Source organism: Salvelinus namaycush, chromosome 9, assembly GCF_016432855.1.
Source record: "Salvelinus namaycush isolate Seneca chromosome 9, SaNama_1.0, whole genome shotgun sequence".
Classification (NCBI taxonomy): Eukaryota; Metazoa; Chordata; class Actinopteri; order Salmoniformes; family Salmonidae; genus Salvelinus; species Salvelinus namaycush.
In genome coordinates, this window is record NC_052315.1 from 24,719,762 (window position 1) to 24,742,022 (window position 22,261).

The following is a 22,261-nucleotide window of genomic DNA, read 5'->3' on the forward strand; positions in this document are numbered from 1 at the left end:
TTGCTGTACGCTGTGTATTTTTAAGAAATGTTTTATGATGAGTAATTAGTTAATACACGTTGCTCTCTGTAGTTATTCTAGTCGCTTTGGTGAGAGTTGTGATGGTGGCTGCAATGGTAAACTATGATTTATACCTGAAATATGCACATTTTTCTGACAAAACATATGCTATACAATAAATATGTTATCAGACTGTCATCTGATGAAGTTGTTTCTTGGTTAGTGGCTATTTATATCTTTATTTGGTCGAATTTGTGATAGCTACTGATGCAGTAAAAAAATGGTGGAGTAAAAAAAGTGGTGTCTTTTGCTAACGTGGTTAGCTAATAGATTTACATATTGTGTCTTCCCTGTAAAACATTTTAAAAATCAGAAATGATGTCTGGATTCACAAGATGTGTATCTTTCATCTGGTGTCTTGGACTTGTGATTTAATGATATTTAGATGCTAGTATTTACTTGTGACGCTATGCTAGGCTATGCTAGTAGCTTTTCTACTGATGGGGGTGCTCCCGGATCCGGGTTTGGGAGGCGTTCGAAGTTAAAGACATCATAAGGTAGTTAAAAACTTCTTGCCACTATAGGGGGTGCTGTTTTCGCATTAGCATAATTTCCTCTACAGATTAAACTGCCTCTTATTCAATTATTGCTCTTACATATGCATATAATTAATACCATTGGATAGAAAACAATCTATAGTTTCTAAAACCGTTTCAATTTTGTCTCTGAGTTAAACAGAAGTCATTTGACAGCACTTTCCCTGACCAAGAAGAAGAATGCAAGATGTGTATGCTCGCTTCAACGCTCTGCCTATATATGGTCACGCCACCTATGACCCGAAACACACTTCATTCGTCTTCCTCTGGGTGTCAAGAGGACGTCAGAGGAGAAATTTTTTGTTTACCTTGTACTGACGTGAAATAAGACCTATTTCTTTGGCGTGACCGACAACTTCCGGTTCTCTGACTCGCGCTATTTGGAGGTGCGATTGTCTACTGTTTTGCTGCCGTTACGGATGAAAACTATCTCCGTCTCGAAGTTTGTTTGATACATGTGACCATATCATCTTAATGTATGTTTTTTCAATATAGTTTAATCAGATTATTTGAATTTTTTCGGGAGTTTTGCCGTGTTCCGTTCTGTGACTTTTTTTTACTTTGGCCAGTCGACCAGTACATATGCTAAATGAAGAGGGAAAGTTGCCATTATGAATGGATTGAACGACTCATCAGGACTAAGGACACATTGATCAACATTCTGATGAAAGATCAGCAATAGTAAGACCCAATTTACGATGTTATTTCATATATCTGTCGTGCATGTGAACTGGTCGCGGGCGCCCAGCTGGTTCTGGCTGGCGTGGCTATGCTAATTTAGCGCTACATTTTGTTTTCGCTATAAAACATTTAATAAATCTGAAATATTGTTTGGATTCACCAGATGTTGGGCTTTCAATATCTGTACGCTGTGTATTTTTCTGAAATGTTTTAAGATAAGTAATTAGTTATATGACGTTGGTCTCTGTAATTGTTCTGGCTGCGTCAGCACTATTTCAGATTGCAGCTGCAATGTAGAACTGTGATTTATACCTGAAAAATGCACATTTTTCAAAAAAAAACTATGCTATACCATAAATATGTTATCAGACTGTCATCTTATGAAGTTGTTTCTTGGTTGTTGGCTATATATATTTTTATTTAGTCGAATTAGTGATAGCTACTGACGCAGGAAAAAACTGTTGGAGTAAAAAAATTGTGTCTTATGCTAACGTGGTTAGCTAATAGATTTACATATTGTGTCTTCCCTGTAAAACATTTTAAAAATCTGAAATGGTGGCTTTATTCACAAGATCTGTATCTTTCATCTGGTGTCTTGGACTTGTGATTTAATGATATTTAGATGCTACAATTTACTTGTGACGCTATGCTAGCTATGCTACTCAGTGGGGGGGAGTGGGGGGTGATCCCGGATCCGGGTTGGTGACTCGTTAAAGGTTAATTTAAACCGACTTATAGCAGTTTATAGCAGTTTATTGCGATTTTCTGGGATTTCTTTGTCATGCGCTTTCATGAGTTGGACACCTCTCCAGTGGGTGGCTATCGTTAGCTGCTATTTCGACAGGAGAAGAGGACATCTTTCAACCCAAAGACGATTGTTCTGGAGAAAGGACACCTTGCCCAAGATTCTGATGGAAGCTCAGCTAATAGTAAGCAGTCTTTATGCTGTTAATTCGTACTTATGTTGACAAATGTCAAATAATAATTCCGCCATGAATGTCGGTGCGTCTCGCTTTAGCGCACGCTGTATGCTTAAAGTAACGTTCATTTAAAAAATGTAACCCAGCGATTGCATTAAGAACTAATTTGTCTTTCAATTGCTGTCCAACCTGTATTTTTTTAGTCAAGTTTATGAATAGTTTTCGATTAGAATAGGTGCCTCTCCAAGATGGCGCCAGACAGATTGCTTGACGTTTTGGCCACTAATCACATTGTATAACCACGATTTGTGCCGCTAAATATGCACATTTTCGAACAAACTCTATATGCATTGTGTAATATGATGTTATAGGACTGTCATCTGAAGAATTCTGAGAAGGTTAGTGAAAAAATTAATATCTTTTGGTGGTTTATACGTTATCGCTATGTTTGGCTTGAATCAATGCTGTTGTGATGTTTGCTATTGTGGTAAGCTAATATAACGCTATATTGTGTTTTCGCTGTAAAACACTTAGAAAATCTGAAATATTGTCTGGATTCACAAGATCTGTGTCTTTCAATTGCTGTACGCTGTGTATTTTTAAGAAATGTTTTATGATGAGTAATTAGGTAATACACGTTGCTCTCTGTAGTTATTCTAGTCGCTTTGGTGAGAGTTGTGATGGTGGCTGCAATGGTAAACTATGATTTATACCTGAAATATGCACATTTTTCTAACAAAACATATGCTATACAATAAATATGTTATCAGACTGTCATCTGATGAAGTTGTTTCTTGGTTAGTGGCTATTTATATCTTTATTTGGTCAAATTTGTGATAGCTACTGATGGAGTAAAAAACTGGTGGAGTAAAAAAAGTGGTGTCTTTTGCTAACGTGGTTAGCTAATAGATTTACATATTGTGTCTTCCCTGTAAAACATTTTAAAAATCAGAAATGATGTCTGGATTCACAAGATGTGTATCTTTCATCTGGTGTCTTGGACTTGTGATTTAATGATATTTAGATGCTAGTATTTACTTGTGACGCTATGCTAGGCTATGCTAGTCAGCTTTTTTACTGATGGGGTGCTCCCGGATCCGGGTTTGGGAGGAACTAGAAGTTAACAGTTTTGGAAGCTTTAGAGTGTTTTCTATCCATATCTACTAATTATATGCATATCCTAACTTGTGGGCCTGAGTAGCAGGCAGTTTAATTTGGGCACGCTTTTCATCCAAAATTCCGAATGCTGTCCCCTACCCTAGTGAAGTTAAGCAATGGCTTTTTTCTGAACACTCTTATGTAATGCCCAGGTCTGTGGAGTGGTCCTATGGACAGATACTCCAATCTCTGCTGTGGAGCTTTGCAGCTCCTTCAGGGTTATCTTTGGCCTCTTTGTTGCCTCTCTGATAAATGCACTCCTTGCCTGGTCCGTGAGTTTTGGTGGGCGGCCCTCTCATGGCAGGTTTTTTTGTGGTGCCATATTGTTTCCATTTTTTAATAATGTATTTAAGGAGAGGTATATCTATAATTCCATGTGTATAACTTGTATTATCATCTACATGTATGATGAGTATTTCTGTTGAAACGATGTGGCTATGCACTATCACTGGATGTTTTTGGAACTAGTGAATCTAACGCGCCAATGTAAACTCAGATTTTTTGTTATAAATATGAACTTTATCAAACAAAACATACATTTATTGTGTAACATGAAGTCCTATGAGTGTCATCTGATGAAGATTATCAAAGGTTAGTGATTAATTTTATCTCTTTCTGCTTTTGTGACTCTATCTTTGGCTGGGAAGAATGGCTGTGGGTTTTTTGGATTTGGTGGTGATCTAACATAAATATATGTCGTGTTTTCGCTGTAAAACATTTTAAAAATCGGACACGATGGGTAGATTAACAAGATGTTTATCTTTCATTTGCTGTATTGGACTTGTTAATGTCTGAAAGTTAAATATTTCAAAAAAATATTTTTTAATTTCCCGCGCTGCCTTTTCAGCGGAATGTTGGGGGGGGTTCAACGTGTGTCCTAGAAAGGTTAATAGTCACAGTGGGTACAACATCTCCTATGAACTTCTTGATAAACTCATTCACCGTATCAGTATACAGTATGTGTCAATATTATTTTCTGAAGCTACTCTGAACATATCCCAGTCCGCGTGATGAAAACAATCTTGAATCGTGGATTCCGATTGGTCAGACCAGCGTTGAATAGTCCTTACCACGGGTGCTTCCTGTTTGAGTTTCTGCCTATAGAAGGGGAGGAGCAAGATGGAATCGTGGTCCGATTTTACGAATGGAGGGCGTAGGAGGGCCTTATATGCATTCTGGAAGGTAGTATAGAAATGGTCGAGCGTTTTAGCAGCGCGAGTACAACAATCAATATGTTGATCGAATTTCAGGAGCCTTTTCCTTAAATTCGCTTTGTTAAAATCCCCAGCTACAATAAATGCAGCCTCAGGATATGTTGTTTCCAATTTGCATAAAGTCCAGTGAAGTTCTTTGAGGGCCGCCGTGGTGTCCGCTTGGGGGGGATATAGACCTCTGTGGCTATTATTGACGAAAATTATCTCGGGAGATAGTATGGACGGCATTTGATTGTGAGATATTCTAGGTCGGGTGAACAGAAGGACTTGAGTTCCTGTATGTTATCACAGTTACACCATAAGTCGTTAATCATAAAACAAATACCTCCACCCTTCTGCTTCCCGGAGAGATGTTTGTTCCTGTCGGAGCGATATACTGAGAACCCAACTGGCTTTAACCTGTTATGGCTGCAAGGGAAAGTATTGAGTAGCCAGATAAAAGATGCCCATTTCAAACGGCCTCGTACTCAATTCTTGCTCGTACAATATGCATATTATTATTACTATTGGATAGAAAACACTCTCTAGTTTCTAAAACCGTTTGAATTATTTCTCTGAGTGAAACAGAACTCATTATGCAGCACTTTTCCTGACCAGGAAGTGGAATGTCAGAAATATATGCTCTGTTCAACTTCCTGCCTATACATGGTCATGACACGTAAGAGTCTACGTACACTTCATACGCCTTCCTCTGGGTGTCAAGAGGCTGAGAGAGAAGAAATGTTGTGTTTATCTTGGTCTGAGGTGGAATAAAAGCTATTTCTTTGACGTGACCGTCCACTTCCTGTTTCTGGAGCGCGCGAAAGAGGACATGGATTTGGCTTCTGTTTTGCTCCCGTTATGGACGACTAACATCTCCGTCTTAGATTTTATTTGATACATTTGACCATATCATCGTAACGTATGTTTTTTCAATATAGTTTAATCAGATTATTGAAATTTTCCGGGAGTTTTGCCGTGTTCCGTTCTATGACTTTGTTGACGTTGGAGTGATCCGTGCCACTTGGCAAGTGCCCATGCTAAATCAAGAGGGATATTTGCCGTTCCAGATCAAAACAACGACTGTTCTGGACAAAGGACACCTTGTCCAACATTCTGACGGAAGATCACCAAAAGTAAGAAACATTTTATGATGCTATTTCTAATATCTGTCGTGCATGTGAACTGGTCGTGGGCGCCCAAGTGTTTCTTGCTATTGTGGCTACGCTAATATAGCGCTACATTTTGTTTTCGCTGTAAAACATTTAATAAATCGGAAATATTGTCTGGAATCACAAGATGCCTGTCTTTCAATTGCTGTACACTATGTATTTTTCAGAAATGTTTTATGATGAGTAATTAGGTATTTGACGTTGGTGTCTGTAAATATTATGGCTGCTTTCGGTGCAATTTCTGATTGTAGCTGAAATGTAAACTATGATTTATACCTGAAATATGCAAATTTTTCGAACAAAACATATGCTATACAATAAATATGTTATCAGACTGTCATCTGATGAAGTTTTTTCTTGGTTAGTGGCTATTTATTTCTTTATTTGGTCGAATTTGTGATAGCTAGTGATGGAGTAAGAAACTGATGGAGTTAGAAAAGTGGTGTCTTTTGCTAACGTGGTTAGCTAATAGATTTACATATTTTGTCTTCCCTGTAAAACATTTTAAAAATCGGACATGTTGGCTTGATTCACAAGATGTGTACCTTTCATATGCTGTATTGGACTTGTTAATGTGTGAAAGTTAAATATTTTTAAAAAATATCTTTTGAATTTCGCGCCCTGCACTTGAGCTGGATGTTGTCATAAGTGTACCGGTGTCGGGCTGCAGCCATAAGAAGTGTTAAAGAGTCAAACAGAGAGTGCCATGTTTCCGTGAAGGAGAGTATGTTACAATCCCTGGTGTCTCTCTGAAAAGCAACTCTCACCATGAGCTCATCAATTTTATTATCCAGAGATTGGACATTAGTGAGTAAAATACTCGGGAGCGGTGGGTGGTGTGCACGCTTCCTAAGTCGGACCAGAAGAACGTCTTGAGTACCTCTTCTCCGCCGGCGTTGTTTTGGGTCAGCCTCTGGAATAAGTTAAATTGCTCTGGGAAGAGCAAACAAAGGATCCGCTCCAGGGAAGTCGTAATCCTGGAAGTTCTGGTGAGTTACCCTTTTGTGTCGTGCAAACTCACTCTCTCTCTCTCTGTCTTTTTCTCTGTCTCTCACAAACACACACTCTAATTCACACGTGTGCACACATACACACTAATACACACGGACATACATATATGTGTGCACACATACACACTAATACACACGGACATACATGTGTGCACACACACACACACACACACACACACACACACACACACACACACACACACACACACACACACACACACACACACACACACACACATAGTGACAGCTGAGTGAGAGAACAGTGTGTGGTAAGGCAGGGTGAGGTGCTCTGTGACTGGTCTAAACCACAGTGTTTGAGATTGCTACAGTAACCAGCCCTGAGAGGGCGAGTAGCAAACGAGGGAGAGGGGCCGAAGCCGGGGATAGCAGAGCAGCAGGGCCCCAGACAGGGCCAGCTGGAGACCACAGAGGAAATGTGATATGGTGGAATGAGTTCAGACCTCTAAGGGCTCTGCTCTCTCTCACTGACTTTCTAATTTCTGCAGCTCATAGAAGTGGAAAGAAGAGAGAGGAGATTTCATCCACTTTCCAAATGGTCTGCTTCCTGTGTTATTCATTGAACAACAAAAAGACAACAATAACCTCGTAAAAGGAGGAAAGGAATGAAAAGCTCAACTGATGATGTTCACCTTTCTATGGTCACATTGTTTGCCAAAGTGTGTACGAAACACGTGCATTATTCTGACACATTCATGGGTTTTTTCAAAATGTGTCTTAGTGTATGTCTTTCAAAATTGAAGAAGCACTTGAGAACAATTATGTTCTAAAGTACTGAGCACAAATAATCAATATGACAAAGTAATTACTCCAAAATGTTCCTGTCTCTCTTTTGTCCCCTCAGCTGCTTTCACAGAGACCACCATTAATGCAACACTATGAAGTCTCGTCAAAGAATGGTTAATGCTGGCGGTAGCAGACAGTTGATAATGACACTCAATCACCATCTGCATACTAGCTTTCCCTTGACCCAGGGTCGTCTTCAGTAGGAACCAAACGTCCCGAATTGGGGAGAGTCTCCAATAACTTGTCCAATAAGAAACACTTGTTTTCTTTTTCCATTGCAAAATGTTGGCAGCAGTGTGCACTAATTAATATTACCCAACATGGCCATAGAAAAGCAGAGAGAGCAGCGTCTCCTACCTGTAGGTGAGCCCTCCAGCACCTCCCCAGCGTAGCGGGTCTCCTTGAAGATGGGCCTGTTGTCATTCTGGTCGTTGACGTCCACCAGCAGGGTTACAGGACCCTCCACCAGCTTCCCATTCAGGTCTGTCACAGACACCTCCAGCTGCAGTCAGGACACACAAGGGTCAGGACAGGAGTTCAAAGGTCACAAGAGTATTTCACTCATCCAGTTGGCATTGCAGGGTTTATGCGGGATGAACACTGGGGTAGATAGACTTGTGAAAGTATAGAGTACCTGATTGCGTATTAAACACCTGAAAGATTAATGTATGAGAAGAAGAGGTCAATCAAGTGGTTGAAAATGTGTAAAAAAAAGAGTGTATTTTGTATGAACAAGAGTAGTTTATGTATTTATTCTCGGACTCGAACACACACACTTGGCACATAGGTACGTAACACATAAAGCAGTGACTACATTGTTTCCAATGATATTCCACTTAAAGCACTGTAAACTCTATGTAAAAAAAACAGTAAGTGGTGCCAATCTAGTGCTATTCGATTTACCTCTGTTTTCTCTCTCTCTCTCTCCTTCACAACACTACAGCAGCAGAACATATAATGTAATGAATAGATGGACAGTGATGAAAGTTAACGACTGTAATTTTCACCCAAATGATGTCGCAAGCATTTATCTCCCGCTGAAGTGATAATGTCACTTAGAGAAAGACTTTGAAACATCAGTCCTAGGCTCTGTGCAGGGGGGGTAATTACATTGTGTTTTGTTGCCCATGGTCCGCAATTACTCTCAACCAGCAGGAGAGATGAGTGGCTGTTCCTGTTCCTGAATGAAGTGGATGGATCTTGTGTTAGAGACCTGTGCTGCTCTGCCATGTTACCAATGAGAAGACACAATGAGAGGACACATTAGGCCTGCTCTCAGATATGAAGAGGTCCTAGTAAGCTCCAAACCACAGGAAGCATCTCAAACTCACTCACCCCACTGGGCGCAAACGTCAGTTCAACATCTAGTTTTGATTTACATTTAGTTGAGTTGTCTGTTGTGAATTTAACGTGAAATCAACAAAACATTTCCCCATGTCATTGGATTTAGGTTAAAGGTTAGGTGAAAAAAAGACAAAATGCCCTTTGGTGATGACTTTTTGCAAATCAAATGACTCTTCGACGTCATAAAAATAATTTTGGGGGGTTGAAATGACGTTGAAACAATGTTGATTCAACCAGTTTTTGCGCAGTGGGACCCCTCACTCACTTCCCAGAATGACTCTAGAGTGTGCTCTCATCAAACTATGGATTCTTTCATTCACCATAGTTATTTATCTCTCCCTATCTTCCCTCTTCACAATGTCCCCTTCTCTCCCTCTATCCATCTCCACTTCTCTCCCTTCCTAGCTCTTGACACTGTATCATGTACCTGTGTGATGAAAGGCACTCCCTCCCTCCATCCAGCCTGCTGTCCTGCCTGGTAGCCTGCTGTGCTGCGTGGTCTGCCTGCCTGCCTGCCAGCCTCTATCAGGCTCTGGAGCTCCTGGAGACAGATTGTACATAAGCCCTCAGTGTTGTGGTGCTTACCCTGCCTTCCTCTGCCATACAGCTCCTGGTTTCTCACTGTGATATCTCTTAGTTTAGTCTCTCTCTCTATCTCCCCCTCTCTCTTCCCCCGCCACCACCCCTTCTCTCTCTGTAAAAGTGGCTAGGCTGAGGGTAGAGCTTCATTGGCTCATTCTATAAGAAAAGCTGAGAGCCCTCCCCCCACAGGCCCATATCATTTATTTATGTATTCAACATCTCCTTACGCTGCTGTATGGGCCCAGTCTGTCAACCCCTCACCGGCTGGACCTCTCTGGCTTAGCAGAGCACAGGCGAAACAAACAAATTCCAACATCTGACACAAGCAAGCTGATTGAATTACTATGAGTCAGAGTGTGAGCCCCAGCTCTGCTTAGTTAACATACTGTCTGAGATCCAATTTATCATCATGTGTCATACACTTCAACGTTGAAATGAGAAGCCTTAATGTTAATTCTTCTCTACCTGCCCCATAGTTTATATGGAGAGCTACTCAGTATGCCCATTGTACTCTGCACTGTCTGAAGATATTGTCGGAAGACGTCACGTACCGGTACCTTGAAAGTGTTTAACCCCAGACTGGATCAGTGTCATTTCAACAGATAATGAACATAAGGAGCCGCTCTAAAACTAAAATGAAAAAAATGGAATTAGTGTATGACATCACTTGACATTACAGTCACACAGTCACCTCTGTCCACTGTTTCACACCATCAGAATAACTTATGTACCCGCTTCCTCTCTGCCGTCCAATAGAAATAGCTAACAGGATAATTCCCCTGAGAGTCAGACCCAAGGTATCCATCACAGATAGTGGTTCGGTGGCAGTGCTCTTCTCTTATCTAGCACATGAGCTGCTCCTGCTCCCTTCACTATCAGTAATGCATGACATCTCTGCCCCTCTCTATCACACAGGTCATCCACTCTCCCTCTACCTCTTCTATCTCTCCATCTCCAGTGGTGGGCCCCAGGCCAGGCGCACAAGGCATAATGGTAGTATTGAACAGAAGGTGAAGCGAGAGCGTTAGGGGTTAGAGACCTAATGGCCCTATACATTATCAACTCTTCTCCTCTGTCCTTTCTCCTCGGCTGTGTGGTCGGTGTGGAAGCAGCAGCACAGACTACAGTACAGTAGCAGGGGATTTATGAGGGGGCATTTCCTCTGCCTCTGTCTTCATCAGCAAAACCTACTCCCAACTAATGGTGCTCACATGAGCAAACTCACAATCTCATCTTCTCCAGCAAACCACGTCCCACACAAACACAAACGTTAAAATCATAAATATAGTATATATGTCTGTATATGACCTAGACTCAAAAACACATACCATCTAGTCCTGTGTATCTGATCTGGCTTGCCTGAACCATCAAAAGTCATTCATGTTTCAGTGTTTTGTACCGTAGCATAAGTGTGGTTTAAATATGCCGCCTAACATGACATAAGCGGCTCCTTATGTACACCTTAAAAATGCTAACAAGCAAAACACATAGACTAATCCTGATCATTACACACACACCCACACACACATGCACACACACCAAAAGAACAAAACATGAATAGGGTAACAGCTAAATGAGATAACACAATCATTTAGGGATATTTAGGAACACAAAAGGCTTCCTTTGGAGACAGGGATTTATAAACAGGCCCCCTTGTGAGTCCTATTGATATTATCCTTGACACAAACACACCTCACAGCGTGCCGTGTCTGAGCGATTAAGATAATATTAGCTGTGAGCGATGCACCTCACATCTGATCTTTGGAGAATGTATGAACAGAGCCATCATCTGATTGGGAGACAAAGGAAGCAGTTTACATAAGCCCGACTTCAAACGCAGGACTGTGCATACTGTATGCAATAACTTTTCAAATGGCACAAACTCACCAAATCAAATAGCTTTGATTTGCCAGTCTAACTCATTGACAGTCAACACACACCTCAGCTAAATGACACTGGTGGCCTTGTACTCTTACCTCTGTTGTTTTCAAACATTCAATTTCTTCCAAATGTTTACACCCTGTCAATTGCACTTAATCTCACAGTACACACTCCTGGTGCTGTACAGAGAGAGTTTTAGACAATGTACACAAATTCTATGTACTACAGTGCATTTCTTTACCTCTTTCTTTCTTTGTCCATGTGACTAGAGCTCTGTCTCTGGCGAGGTGAGGTTAGATGAGATGACCCTTCTGGCTGGTGGAAAACCATGTCATGATTCAAGGCTCTCTCATTACAGACCTTCCCTGCTTTATCTGTTGATTTATTTCTGAATCAGGGCCAGATGAATGAGAGATACCAGACCAGTGATTTAAGAGATAGCTAAAGAAAGCCACACCGTCCGCTGCCCGTGTGTTTGCACATCCATTATGCATTGTACCTATAAATTCATTATTCATACATACTTTGGGTATCGAATTCACCTCATCGATTTCAGTAGCTTCTACAAATTATCAGGCAGCCATATTTTGACAAGCATTTGTATTAAACAATAGAACATTTGACCTTACATCAACTGAGATTATTATGTGTAAGTACTTGGAATGAGTACTTGTCTGTAGCCCAGGACCTCTACCCGAGATAATTTAAATTGTGGGTGAAACAAGTCAGCTACAGCAATGCAGTAAGACAGGGCTTTGTATACTGCTGAATAAGTCAAATGCTGTAGAAGCCAATAGATAGAAGACAACGACTGAAGTCAGTGACAACATAGTATACATAGTATACCATAGTATACCTTAGGTAGGTACCTACCTACCCATTCACTTCTCAAATCTGTAACTCCTCTCTCTTTCTTTCTCTGATAGACATACCAGCAACTACTTACTATGGGACTATGTAACACATGCACCATCCCCCATAGTCTCACACACGTTCTGTGGAGTCGACTGAATTAGCACTCCCACACGTCCCCATGGCATGCTTAACTAGTATCTCAATGTGGATGAAAGCCTGTGGCCCCAGAGGAATTGAGCACTGGTATGGCATGTGTAGGAGCCTATATACTTAGAAAAAAGGGTTCCAAAAGTGTTCTTCGGCTGTCCCCATAAGATAACACTTTTGGGTTCCATGTAGAACCCTCTGTGGAGAAGAACACTTTCAAGTTCTAGATAGCACCTTTTTTTCTAACATGTAAGAGCCTGCAGCTCACTCCCAAAGGTCAAAATTAATGAAAGGAGAATTTTCATATACTTAAAATACAGTCATTGAGCATTCTTTGCTAAATCTGCATACATTGCTGAATGACTCATAATGCTCTCGTAAGCATGTGGTGCCCTAAGAAAACGAGCCAAAGGTAGCGAGAGACTTTCACAGTCCAAACTGAATCAATGGCAGGCACGTTGCCCTAATTTCCCAGTGCCATTCCTGAGAGGGAGGCAGCTAGCTGCTAATGGGAGCCCAGTGGCACTGCATTGCATTCTGTACACAGCTCTGTGCTTGTTAGGAAAATTAGTTAGCGATTTCTATCACTCTAAATATTTCCTAAAGTTTAAAATGTGTGTGTTTTTAAGAGGAGGCAGTGATTTAATTTGGAGGAAAATTTCTTATTAAAGGTTGGAAGAATGAGAGAAGATGGGTTTCTCTCACTCTCTGGTGAGAAAATTACACGCAGCGCACATCACTGGCTGTCACAGTCTGCCATTACAGCATGTTTATTAGCTGAGTTTGCCATGCCTTCACAAACTGCAGATATCAGACCACTCACTTCTCCATGCTTATATAATTCTCTTTCCCTTTCTCTCTCTCCCTCTCTCTGAGTGTTTAGATATCTTTCTATCTTTATCACTGTAAAGACTAAGAGATCAAATATTTCAAATTGAGCCATAAGAGCTCTCTACTACCCTTCATGGTTGATCAGCCTTCTCTGTCTACCTCCCTCTCTGAGTGGTTTGCTAGCTCTCTCTCTTACTTTCTCTCTCTCTTACTCAACATTCAAGAGTCAACTCTACCATTTACTAGCCTCACATGCCGTCTGATCTCGCAAGCTTACATGGATGTTCGCTTCGTTTTTGGTATCTTTTAGTTGTCACTGTATTAAACTAAGCGTAGGTGATTAGATATATGTGATTGTATACAAATGTAAGCAAGGTTTGAAATTATTATGTTTTAGTCAAATATTATTTAGGCTAACCATTTACTGTAGATTGAATAAAACACAATGGATAATATCTGCTTGAGTCGTGTACCGTTGATAGTTTCCACATTGACGTCTCACAAAAGGGATCGTTCAAACACAGCCTTAGTCCAAAAAAGAACATTGATGAAAACCATTTCACATGCACACACCTGTGAAGAAAAAGTCAGTAACCTTGACATGAGAATGACTGTTACTTTTTAGTAGAGGAAAGGCATTTATTGGGTTCCTTCCCTGAACTACAATAACCACTAAAACAGAATACTAACAGAATACTGAATAAGCATTATCTGACTAACACAGAGGATGAAAGGAGCTATAGACCGCTGCAGAAGCAACCATGCATTGCAAAACTGGAGAGCAACCTGTCCGGTGAAGTCCACAAAACATATTGCATCTATCAAACAGTTACATGACCTACAGCAGGGATCATCAACTAGATTCAGCGACTGGTACATTTTTTTCTTGAGCGGATGTTCAGAGGGCCTGAAGATAATTACAAATAATTTGTAGACAGCAAATTGACCGCAAGAACCCCAAACAAATATAATATTTGACTAAAACATAATAATTTCAAACCTTGCTTACATTTGTATACAATCACATATATCTAATCACCTACGCTTAGTTTAATACAGTGACAACTAAAAGATACCAAAAACGATTTAGTCGAATCAACATAAGCTTAATATGATGTGGCTGTCCTTGGTACTGATTTCTGTGTGCGTGTGCTTTCTAGCCTAACTTCCTTTCATGCGCAACAATGCGCCAGGCCAGCTAGTTACCATTACTATACTACTACTTCTAACTACATGTTGAACTTCCATTCTCTCAGGCCAGGGGCACAATGTATGAATTTATGGTTGGATCAGAATCACCATTTTAATCATTGGCCAGTACGGAGAATTAAGTAAAACCACAATTTTTAATCCCTATCTCCATCCATGGCTATGGCCGATTTTAGCTAGCTAGCCACCTGAGGTCAAGAACACAACGAGATGCAACAATTCAACTTTTTTTTCTGTCAATGACGTTTAGCTTCTGATGTGATTAGTTCAGGATTTGTATTTTTTTGGGGGGGAGGGGTCGAGATGAGGAGGGGGATAATTTAAGATACTCTTTGAACTTTGAAGAGGTAGGTTTCCAGGTGCTTTAGGAAGATGTGCAGGGACTCTGCTGTCCTCGCTTCAGGTGGAAGCTGTTTCCACCATTGCGGTGCCAGGACAGAGAAAAACTTGGACTAGGCTGAGCGGGAGCTGCACTCCCGTAGGGGTGGGAGGGCCAAGACACCAGAGATGGCAGAAGGGAGAGCTTGGGTTGGAGTGTCGAGTTTGAGCATAGTCTAAAGGTAGGGAGGGGCAGTTCTTCTTGCTGCTCCGTAGGCAAGCACCATGGTCTGAGCGCACATGCTGATTGGCTATTATTTTATTTTAAAAAATATCAAGGGAGGCCAAATACTCGCTGGCTTCCCTTGCATTCAATGCTACGGGTGGCAACAATGCCATACTCTTTTGGACCAGACAGCATCAGATAGATATGCTACACATACTAAGACAAAGGGGCGCTGTTTCGTTCGCTCGGATGCTTTCTCTGGTGAAATAAATTCAGCCTATTGCGAATTTAAGGACATTTATGGTCATTTTTTAGGGGGAAGCCTTTGGCATCCATGAATACATGCCACTGAGTTTCTCTCTAATCAGTTAATAATGCTACAGAATATTGGCTGCTGACTATGTCGACTCTTTTGGAGAAAAGGCTTGGAGTAGCTTAAAGGCTTGAAGTACCTCAAACAAAAAAAATCCTGCCTCTTTCCTTTTCCTCTCGCTCTTGCTCACTTGCTCACTCTCTCGCTCTCTCTCTGTCTCTTTTCCTCTCTCAGTATGGACACATCTACTTTGAAACTAAATCCCTGTGAGGGCAGGTAGAGAATGGGTTCATTAGAAAAGAGGGACATGTGCTGTGGCTGTGTGTGGCCTGGACCACAGTGGGGCTCTGCTCATTGTGACGGTGAAATAGAGCTGAGTGGGGACTTTATCATTTACCTTAAATATACTCAGAAAGGACTGTATGGAAGTGCTGAAAGAGCCAAGTCAAGCATTAGAAAGTCGCTCCACTTCATCATGTTGAAGATTCACTCTGTATTTAGCTCCTTGTAGGCATTCAAGAGCCTGCCGTGCATTCCTCACATTCCAGAGAGACTGCTCTCCTCTCCTGCAGCTCTGCCTATTTCAGGCTACCTCTACCTCCAACACATCACACCTGCCTCAGTGGACTGGGCTGGCCCTAGCCTTTTGGGGGCCCTAAGCGAGATTTGGTTGGGGTGGCCCCCCACCTCGCATCAAAAAAAATTAGCGGCCCCTCACTTGACGGTGGAGAGACATTTTTCCTGCAATTCTACTTACTTTTCAATAGGGCAGAAAAAAAAAAACAGTTTTACAGTTAATTTCCTGCAAATCTAACCATTTTGCCATGTGGTGGAGATACATCTTAGCAGTTTTAAAAGCCTACAAGAGCGGAAATAAATGTTCAGCTGAAAGACAAATCCCATAGCTTACCCATGATGTTGCACAATGATTTAAGTCATCGTTTTGGTCAAAGTATGATATATTTGGGTTTGAAGTGGTAACTTTTGATAACGTTTCTTTTCAGGGCTGGGTTTTATTTGAATGTTACCAACCCCCAGCATGGCATTGTTAATTAATCAGAAACACATGCAAAGTTCTTTCTCTTTGTGAGTCGCGACAGAGCTGAGCAATATTATAGATAATCTTTAACAGAGCTGAGCAGCTTTTCGCCATAGCCTACACTTGGCCGCCTGAGCTATGAAGCAAATTAAAACAGGGTGTGAAAACCTCCATGCACCACTTTTTTACCAGCAAATTATCATAATCCATTGGATAATTTGTGAAGTTTCACTTCTGTTTAGCTAGTCTGTATCGAGCAAAGTCATTATAGCCTATCATTTCAGCTGTGAAAACCATGGCATGACCATGGGTTGACTTGGCATTTCTGTAGAGAAGCTGAAAAGCCTGCCAGCAGCCTATCATTGCAATGTCGAAAAACAAATCTCTAGTCCAAACTGCTCAATAGCTAGACTATCCATATTACTAGAGTTTTTTAAATATTCTTTCTATCTCTATGGCGGATTTGCGGACGCAATTAATGGAACAACCCAAAACTTTAGAGATAACAAAAGATTGCAAGTTAAATATACTGGTTTCCCCTATCCATCTGTGGAACAGGTTTCCCTAAATGCTTATGACAAATCCAGCCCCAGCTGTCAGTGCCCTTCTTGTTGTTATTTGTCCACTCCATGTGGAAATCACCACAATGTTCCCACCCTCAATTCGTGAATATGTATTAGCAGCCTGCTTCATTCTTTGGAGGTGGAACCTAAACGGGAATCTTCGCTGTAGGAAAGGAATTATGTTGGAATAGGGGCGGCATTTCCCTCTGGTGGTGCCCTTTAAAGCTACATTCCTACAATTCTACTGTAACGGCCGTCGTCCTCCTCATCTGAGGAGGAGAAGTTTGAAGGATCGGAGGACCAATGCGCAGCGTGGTAAGTGTCCATAACGTTTATTTTAAAACATAAACTGAACACTATGAAATACAAAACAATAAATGTGAACATGAACGAAACCGAAACAGTACCGTGTGGCAACAAACACTCACACGGAAACAAACTCCCACAAAACCCAACAGAAAACAGGGTACCTAAATATGGTTCCCAATCAGAGACAACGACAAACACCTGCCTCTGATTGAGAACCATATCAAGCCAAACGAAAACCCCACATAGAAACAGAAAACACAGAACCCACCCAACTCACGTCCTGACCAACACTAAAACAAAGAAAATACAAAAGAACTAGGGTCAGAACGTGACATCTACACATTCTGCGACGGCTTATGCCATGTTATTATGATATCTGAGTGAGAATGACTAACAAAATCAATGGGGATCCCCTGAAGGTCAGGACCCCTGGGCATGTATTCGGCCATGATTACTACAAGTTCAGATAGCTGGCTAGACTAAATACCAATCAAAAAATGGACATGGCTTATTGTCAGCTAATTGAGTGACATAACAAGAGAAAAACTGCTGATGCACAACCAAATGTACAGTATAAAAATATAAATGTTTTTTGGGGTTGGGGGCACCCTAGCGGCCGGGGGCCCTAAGCGACCACCTATGTCGCTTATGCCTGGAGCGGGCCCTGTCAGTGGACAAACGTATAGGTTAACCTCAACACAGCCACCCCTGGAGACCGAGAGGGAGGGTTTCCTACTTTCCATAAAGCACTACTCTGCTTTCACACTGTCAAATGCAGCAGCAGGGAGAATGTGTGTGACTGGCCAAGTCTTTCAGAAACAAAGGCATGAGAGTGTATGATTGGCTATGGGTGTAATAACTAAAAGTGAAGGAGAACATCCAATTGTAAATCCTGGCCAGAGATGTGTTGAATGTAGCCTACAGGGAGAACAGACTGAGAAAAAGCCCAAGTGGCTTGGACACAATTTGAGTTCACACCTCTTCACAGTCTGTTGAAGGAATTTCATAATCCAGTATTGCAGTATCGTACAAAAAAAAGACATCTCTGCTTTTAGACAGCAAGCATGTGTGCGTTTTACTCTGTTCTTCTCCGTGCAGAGTCAGGGCTGCTCAGAGCAGCTTTTCACACAGGCCCACTGGGACGGGCTCTAATCCACAATTCCTGTCCACATCTATTGCCTACCTACAAAGCACTAAATATTTGAAAGGGTCAAAAACAAATGTTTTCCTGTCCATGTTTTCTCATTGAATCTCTGAGGGACAATGCCAAGAGAGTTGCAGAGAATGGCAGAGTGAGAAAAATAAAGATAGAGCATTCCCAACATGTCCCTTGTGGGAGGATAAACATACTAAATGCAGAGTGAGATATTATAGACTGAGACCTCTGTCTGTTTTCCCTGTTGTGTCTGTACATGATGCCGTTTGCATACACAACATTCTCAATAAATAGCATGTTTATTAACAGATCAGCAACTTTGCAAACACTTTGTATCCAGTAAATCGTTCAATCAATGTTTACATGCTACCACGTAATGATTTCCACATAAGCTTAGCCTTGTACATGTCTGTCTGTGAGGAGACTGTACACTGTAATGGCTCATAAGCCGCCTATTTAATTTCTTCCTGACAGGAGAGGGAGTCATCTGCTCACATAGTGGTGCCACTGTGTTCGGTACTAGGTGGCCAGATAACTTGTGATTAAACTGCCATTGACAATGGTCATTCAAAGGCCTCTTTAATCTTCTCTCTTTCAACATAGAATCTTTGTGACTCTTTGTTGAAAGAGTCACAAAGGCTTTCCAAGATGTCGCAAGGTAGAGAAATTGCCCACTCCTCTCTCAAGGTATTACTCAACTCCTTTTGAGTGTTACGTGTGCTGCCCAGGCTGACTCGCTCATGCCGAATTTGCAGTTTCACATGTGAAAATCACCTTTTTTTCTGAATTTATGAAAATAAATAGCTCCTTCCAATTATTGATAAACATGCACCTGTTAAGAAACTGACTGTTAGAACTGTTAAGGCACCATGGATTGATGAGGAAATTAAACAAATGTATGGTTGAAAGAGATTGGGCAAAAGGAGAGGCTAATAAGTCTGGCTGCACATTTGACACTGACTTGATGAAAATTGAGAAATTATGTGAATAAACTCAACAAAAAGAAGAAGAAACGGTATTATGAAGCCAAGATCAATGATATAAAAACTTTGGAGTACTTAAAATGAAATTATGGGCAGAAAGACAAATTAAACTCCATCTTTCATCAAATCAGATGGCTTAGTCATCACAAAACCTGTTTATGTTGGCAATTATTTGAATGATTACTTCATTGGCAAAGTGGGCAAACTTAGCCAGGAAATGCCAACAATGAACAGTGAGCCTTGTGCTAATGTATAAAAGAATGAAAGAAAAGCATTGCAGGTTTGAATTTTGTAAAGTTAGTGTGGGAGAGTATATTTTTGTTATTGATCAATAATGACAAATCCTCTGGCATGACACATTAGATGGAAAGCTACTGAGGATGGTAGCTGACTGTATAGCCACTCCTATCTGTCATATCTTTCATCTGAACCTAGAGAAAAGTCTTTGTCCTCAGGCCTGGAGGGAAGCCAAAGTCATTTCGCCACCCAAGAGTGGTAAAGCGATCTTTACTAGTTCTAACAGCAGACCTATAAGCTTGCTGCCAGCTCTTAGCAAACTGTTGTGAAAAAATCTGTTTGACCAAATACAATATAATTTCTTTATAAACAAAGTAATAACAGACTTTCAGCATGCTTATGAAGAGGGGCACTCAACATGTACTGCAGTGACACAAATGGCTGATGATTGGTTGAAAGAAATGTATAAATACAAGATTGTGGGAGCTGTACTATTAGACTTCAGTGCATCATTTGACATGATTGACCATAACCATATTGTTGAGAAAACGTATGTGTTATGGCTTTTCAAACTCTGCCATATCGTGGATTCAGAGCTATCTATCTAATAGAACTCAGAGGGCTTTCTTTAATGGAAGCTTCTCAAACATGTAAAGTGTGGTGTACGGCAGTGCAGCTCTCTAGGCCCTCTACACTTTTCGATTTTTACCAATGACCTGCCACTGGCATTAAACAAACCATGTGTGTCCATGTACTGTATGCTAATGATTCAACAATATACGCATTAGCAACCACAGCTAACGAAGTCACTGAAACCCTTACAAAAGAGTTGCAGTCTGTTTTGGAATGAGTGGCCAGTAATAAACTGGTCCTGAACATCGCTAACACTAAGAGCATTGTAATTGGTTCAAATCATTCCCTAAGTTTTAGACCTCAGCTGAATCTGGTAATGAATGGTGTGACTGTTGAACAATTTGAGAATACTAAATTACGTGCTGTTACCTTAGATTGTAAACTGTCATGGTCAAAAAACATAGATTCAATGGTTGTAAAGATGGGGATAGATTTGTCTGTAATAAAGAGATGCTCTGCTTTTTTGACATCACACTCCACAAAGTAAGTTCTGCAGGGCTTACTTTTATCTTATCTTGATTATTGTCCAGTCATATGGTCAAGTGGTGCAAAGAAAGACCTAGTTAAGTTGTTCCTGGCCCAGAACAGAGTGGCATGTCTTGCTCTGCATTGTAATCAGAGGGCTAATATTAATACTTTGCATGCCAGTCTCTCTTGGCTAAGGGTTGAGGAAAGACTGAATGTGTCACTTCTTGCTTTTATAAGAAGCATTGCATTGGAAATTCCAAAATGTTTGCATAATCAACTTACACACAACACTCACATACACACTTCCCACATCAGACATGCCACCAGGGGTCTTTTCATAGTCAAAAGAGAACCATCACGTTCTCACAGTGTCACGCCCTGACCTTAGAGATCCTTTTTATGTCTCTATTTTGGTTTGGTCAGGGTGTGAGTTGGGGTGGGCATTCTATGTTTTGTGTTCTATGTTTTATATTTCTGTGTGTTTAGCCGGGTGTGGTTCTCAATCAGAGGCAGCTGTCTATCGTTGTCTCTGATTGAGAACCATACTTAGGTAGCCTTTTCCCACCTGTGTTTTGTGGGTAGTTGTTTTCCTGTTTTTGTGTCTGCACCAGACAGAACTGTTTCGGTTTCGTTCGTTCTCTTTGTTGTTTTGTTACTTAGTGTTCAGTTTTCTTAATAAATCATGAACACTTACCACGCTGCGCTTTGGTCCACTTCTTCATGCAATGATGACCGTTACACCCAGAAGCTTGGCTGGTGCGTAAACCCGCAAATTCAGACAAACAAAGAGGTGTAATTGGTATTTTCATTGTCCCCAGGTCTAGAACAAATTCAAGGAAACGTACAGTATTATACAGAGCCATGAGTGCATGGAAGTGAACAGAAAACTTGCTTACTAAAACAAATAAAGCAACACCTCACGGCACAACGTATTGTGTGTATATACTGACATGTATGTGTAAATGATAGATTCCCACACACCATATGTTAATGTTTTTAAATGTATGTAAATTGTAAAGTATTTTGTCTGTAATGTCTTTTTCGTTAAGTGTCGGATCCCAGTAAGACTAGCTGTCGCCATTGGGGTCTGCTAATGAGGATCCTAATAAATCCAATCAAATGTTGGGAAACCACCTGTCTGAGTTATGTGAAAAAAGTACATGGGAAAACGTGAAACTTCACACCTGTCCGAAAATCACGTTGTTTTTCCCACGTGACATTTTTCAGGTGATTTGTTCACATGAGAAAAATGCTTGTGAAACATCACACGTGTTTGGCCAGTGTAGGCCGTCATTGTAAATAAGAATTTGTTCTTAACTGACTTGCCTAGTTAAATAAAGGTTAAATAAAAATATAAATGAATACATTAATAAGTGATTGGATGGAGAGAGACAAAATCTGAACAAAGTAAAGATGGATCAGATATCACTATTTGGTCCCACCTCTATTTCGAGATGTGCCTGCTAACATTTAGGCAGCTTTATTGTAGAAATAGCCATAAATGCCCACTTCTGTCCCTGTACCTACTGTGCGGTAAATGTCCGTCCATAATCACAGGGCTAAGAGTTTTGGCTCCAGACAATTTATTCCTGAATGTGGTTGAAAGTAGAGCTGTCCTTCCTGGCTCTCAGGC

The 22,261-nt window shown here is 40.9% G+C and overlaps 1 protein-coding gene across 1 annotated transcript in view; it reads right to left on the reverse strand.

Moving 5' to 3' along the window:
* The window catches only part of LOC120053208 (cadherin-13-like), a 497,821-nt gene that overhangs the window by 360,232 nt on the left and 115,328 nt on the right, over nucleotides 1-22,261 (reverse strand). Inside the window, 1 exon segment of the mRNA XM_039000365.1 lies at nucleotides 7,892-8,036. Within this exon segment, the coding sequence (XP_038856293.1) occupies nucleotides 7,892-8,036 (145 nt within the window).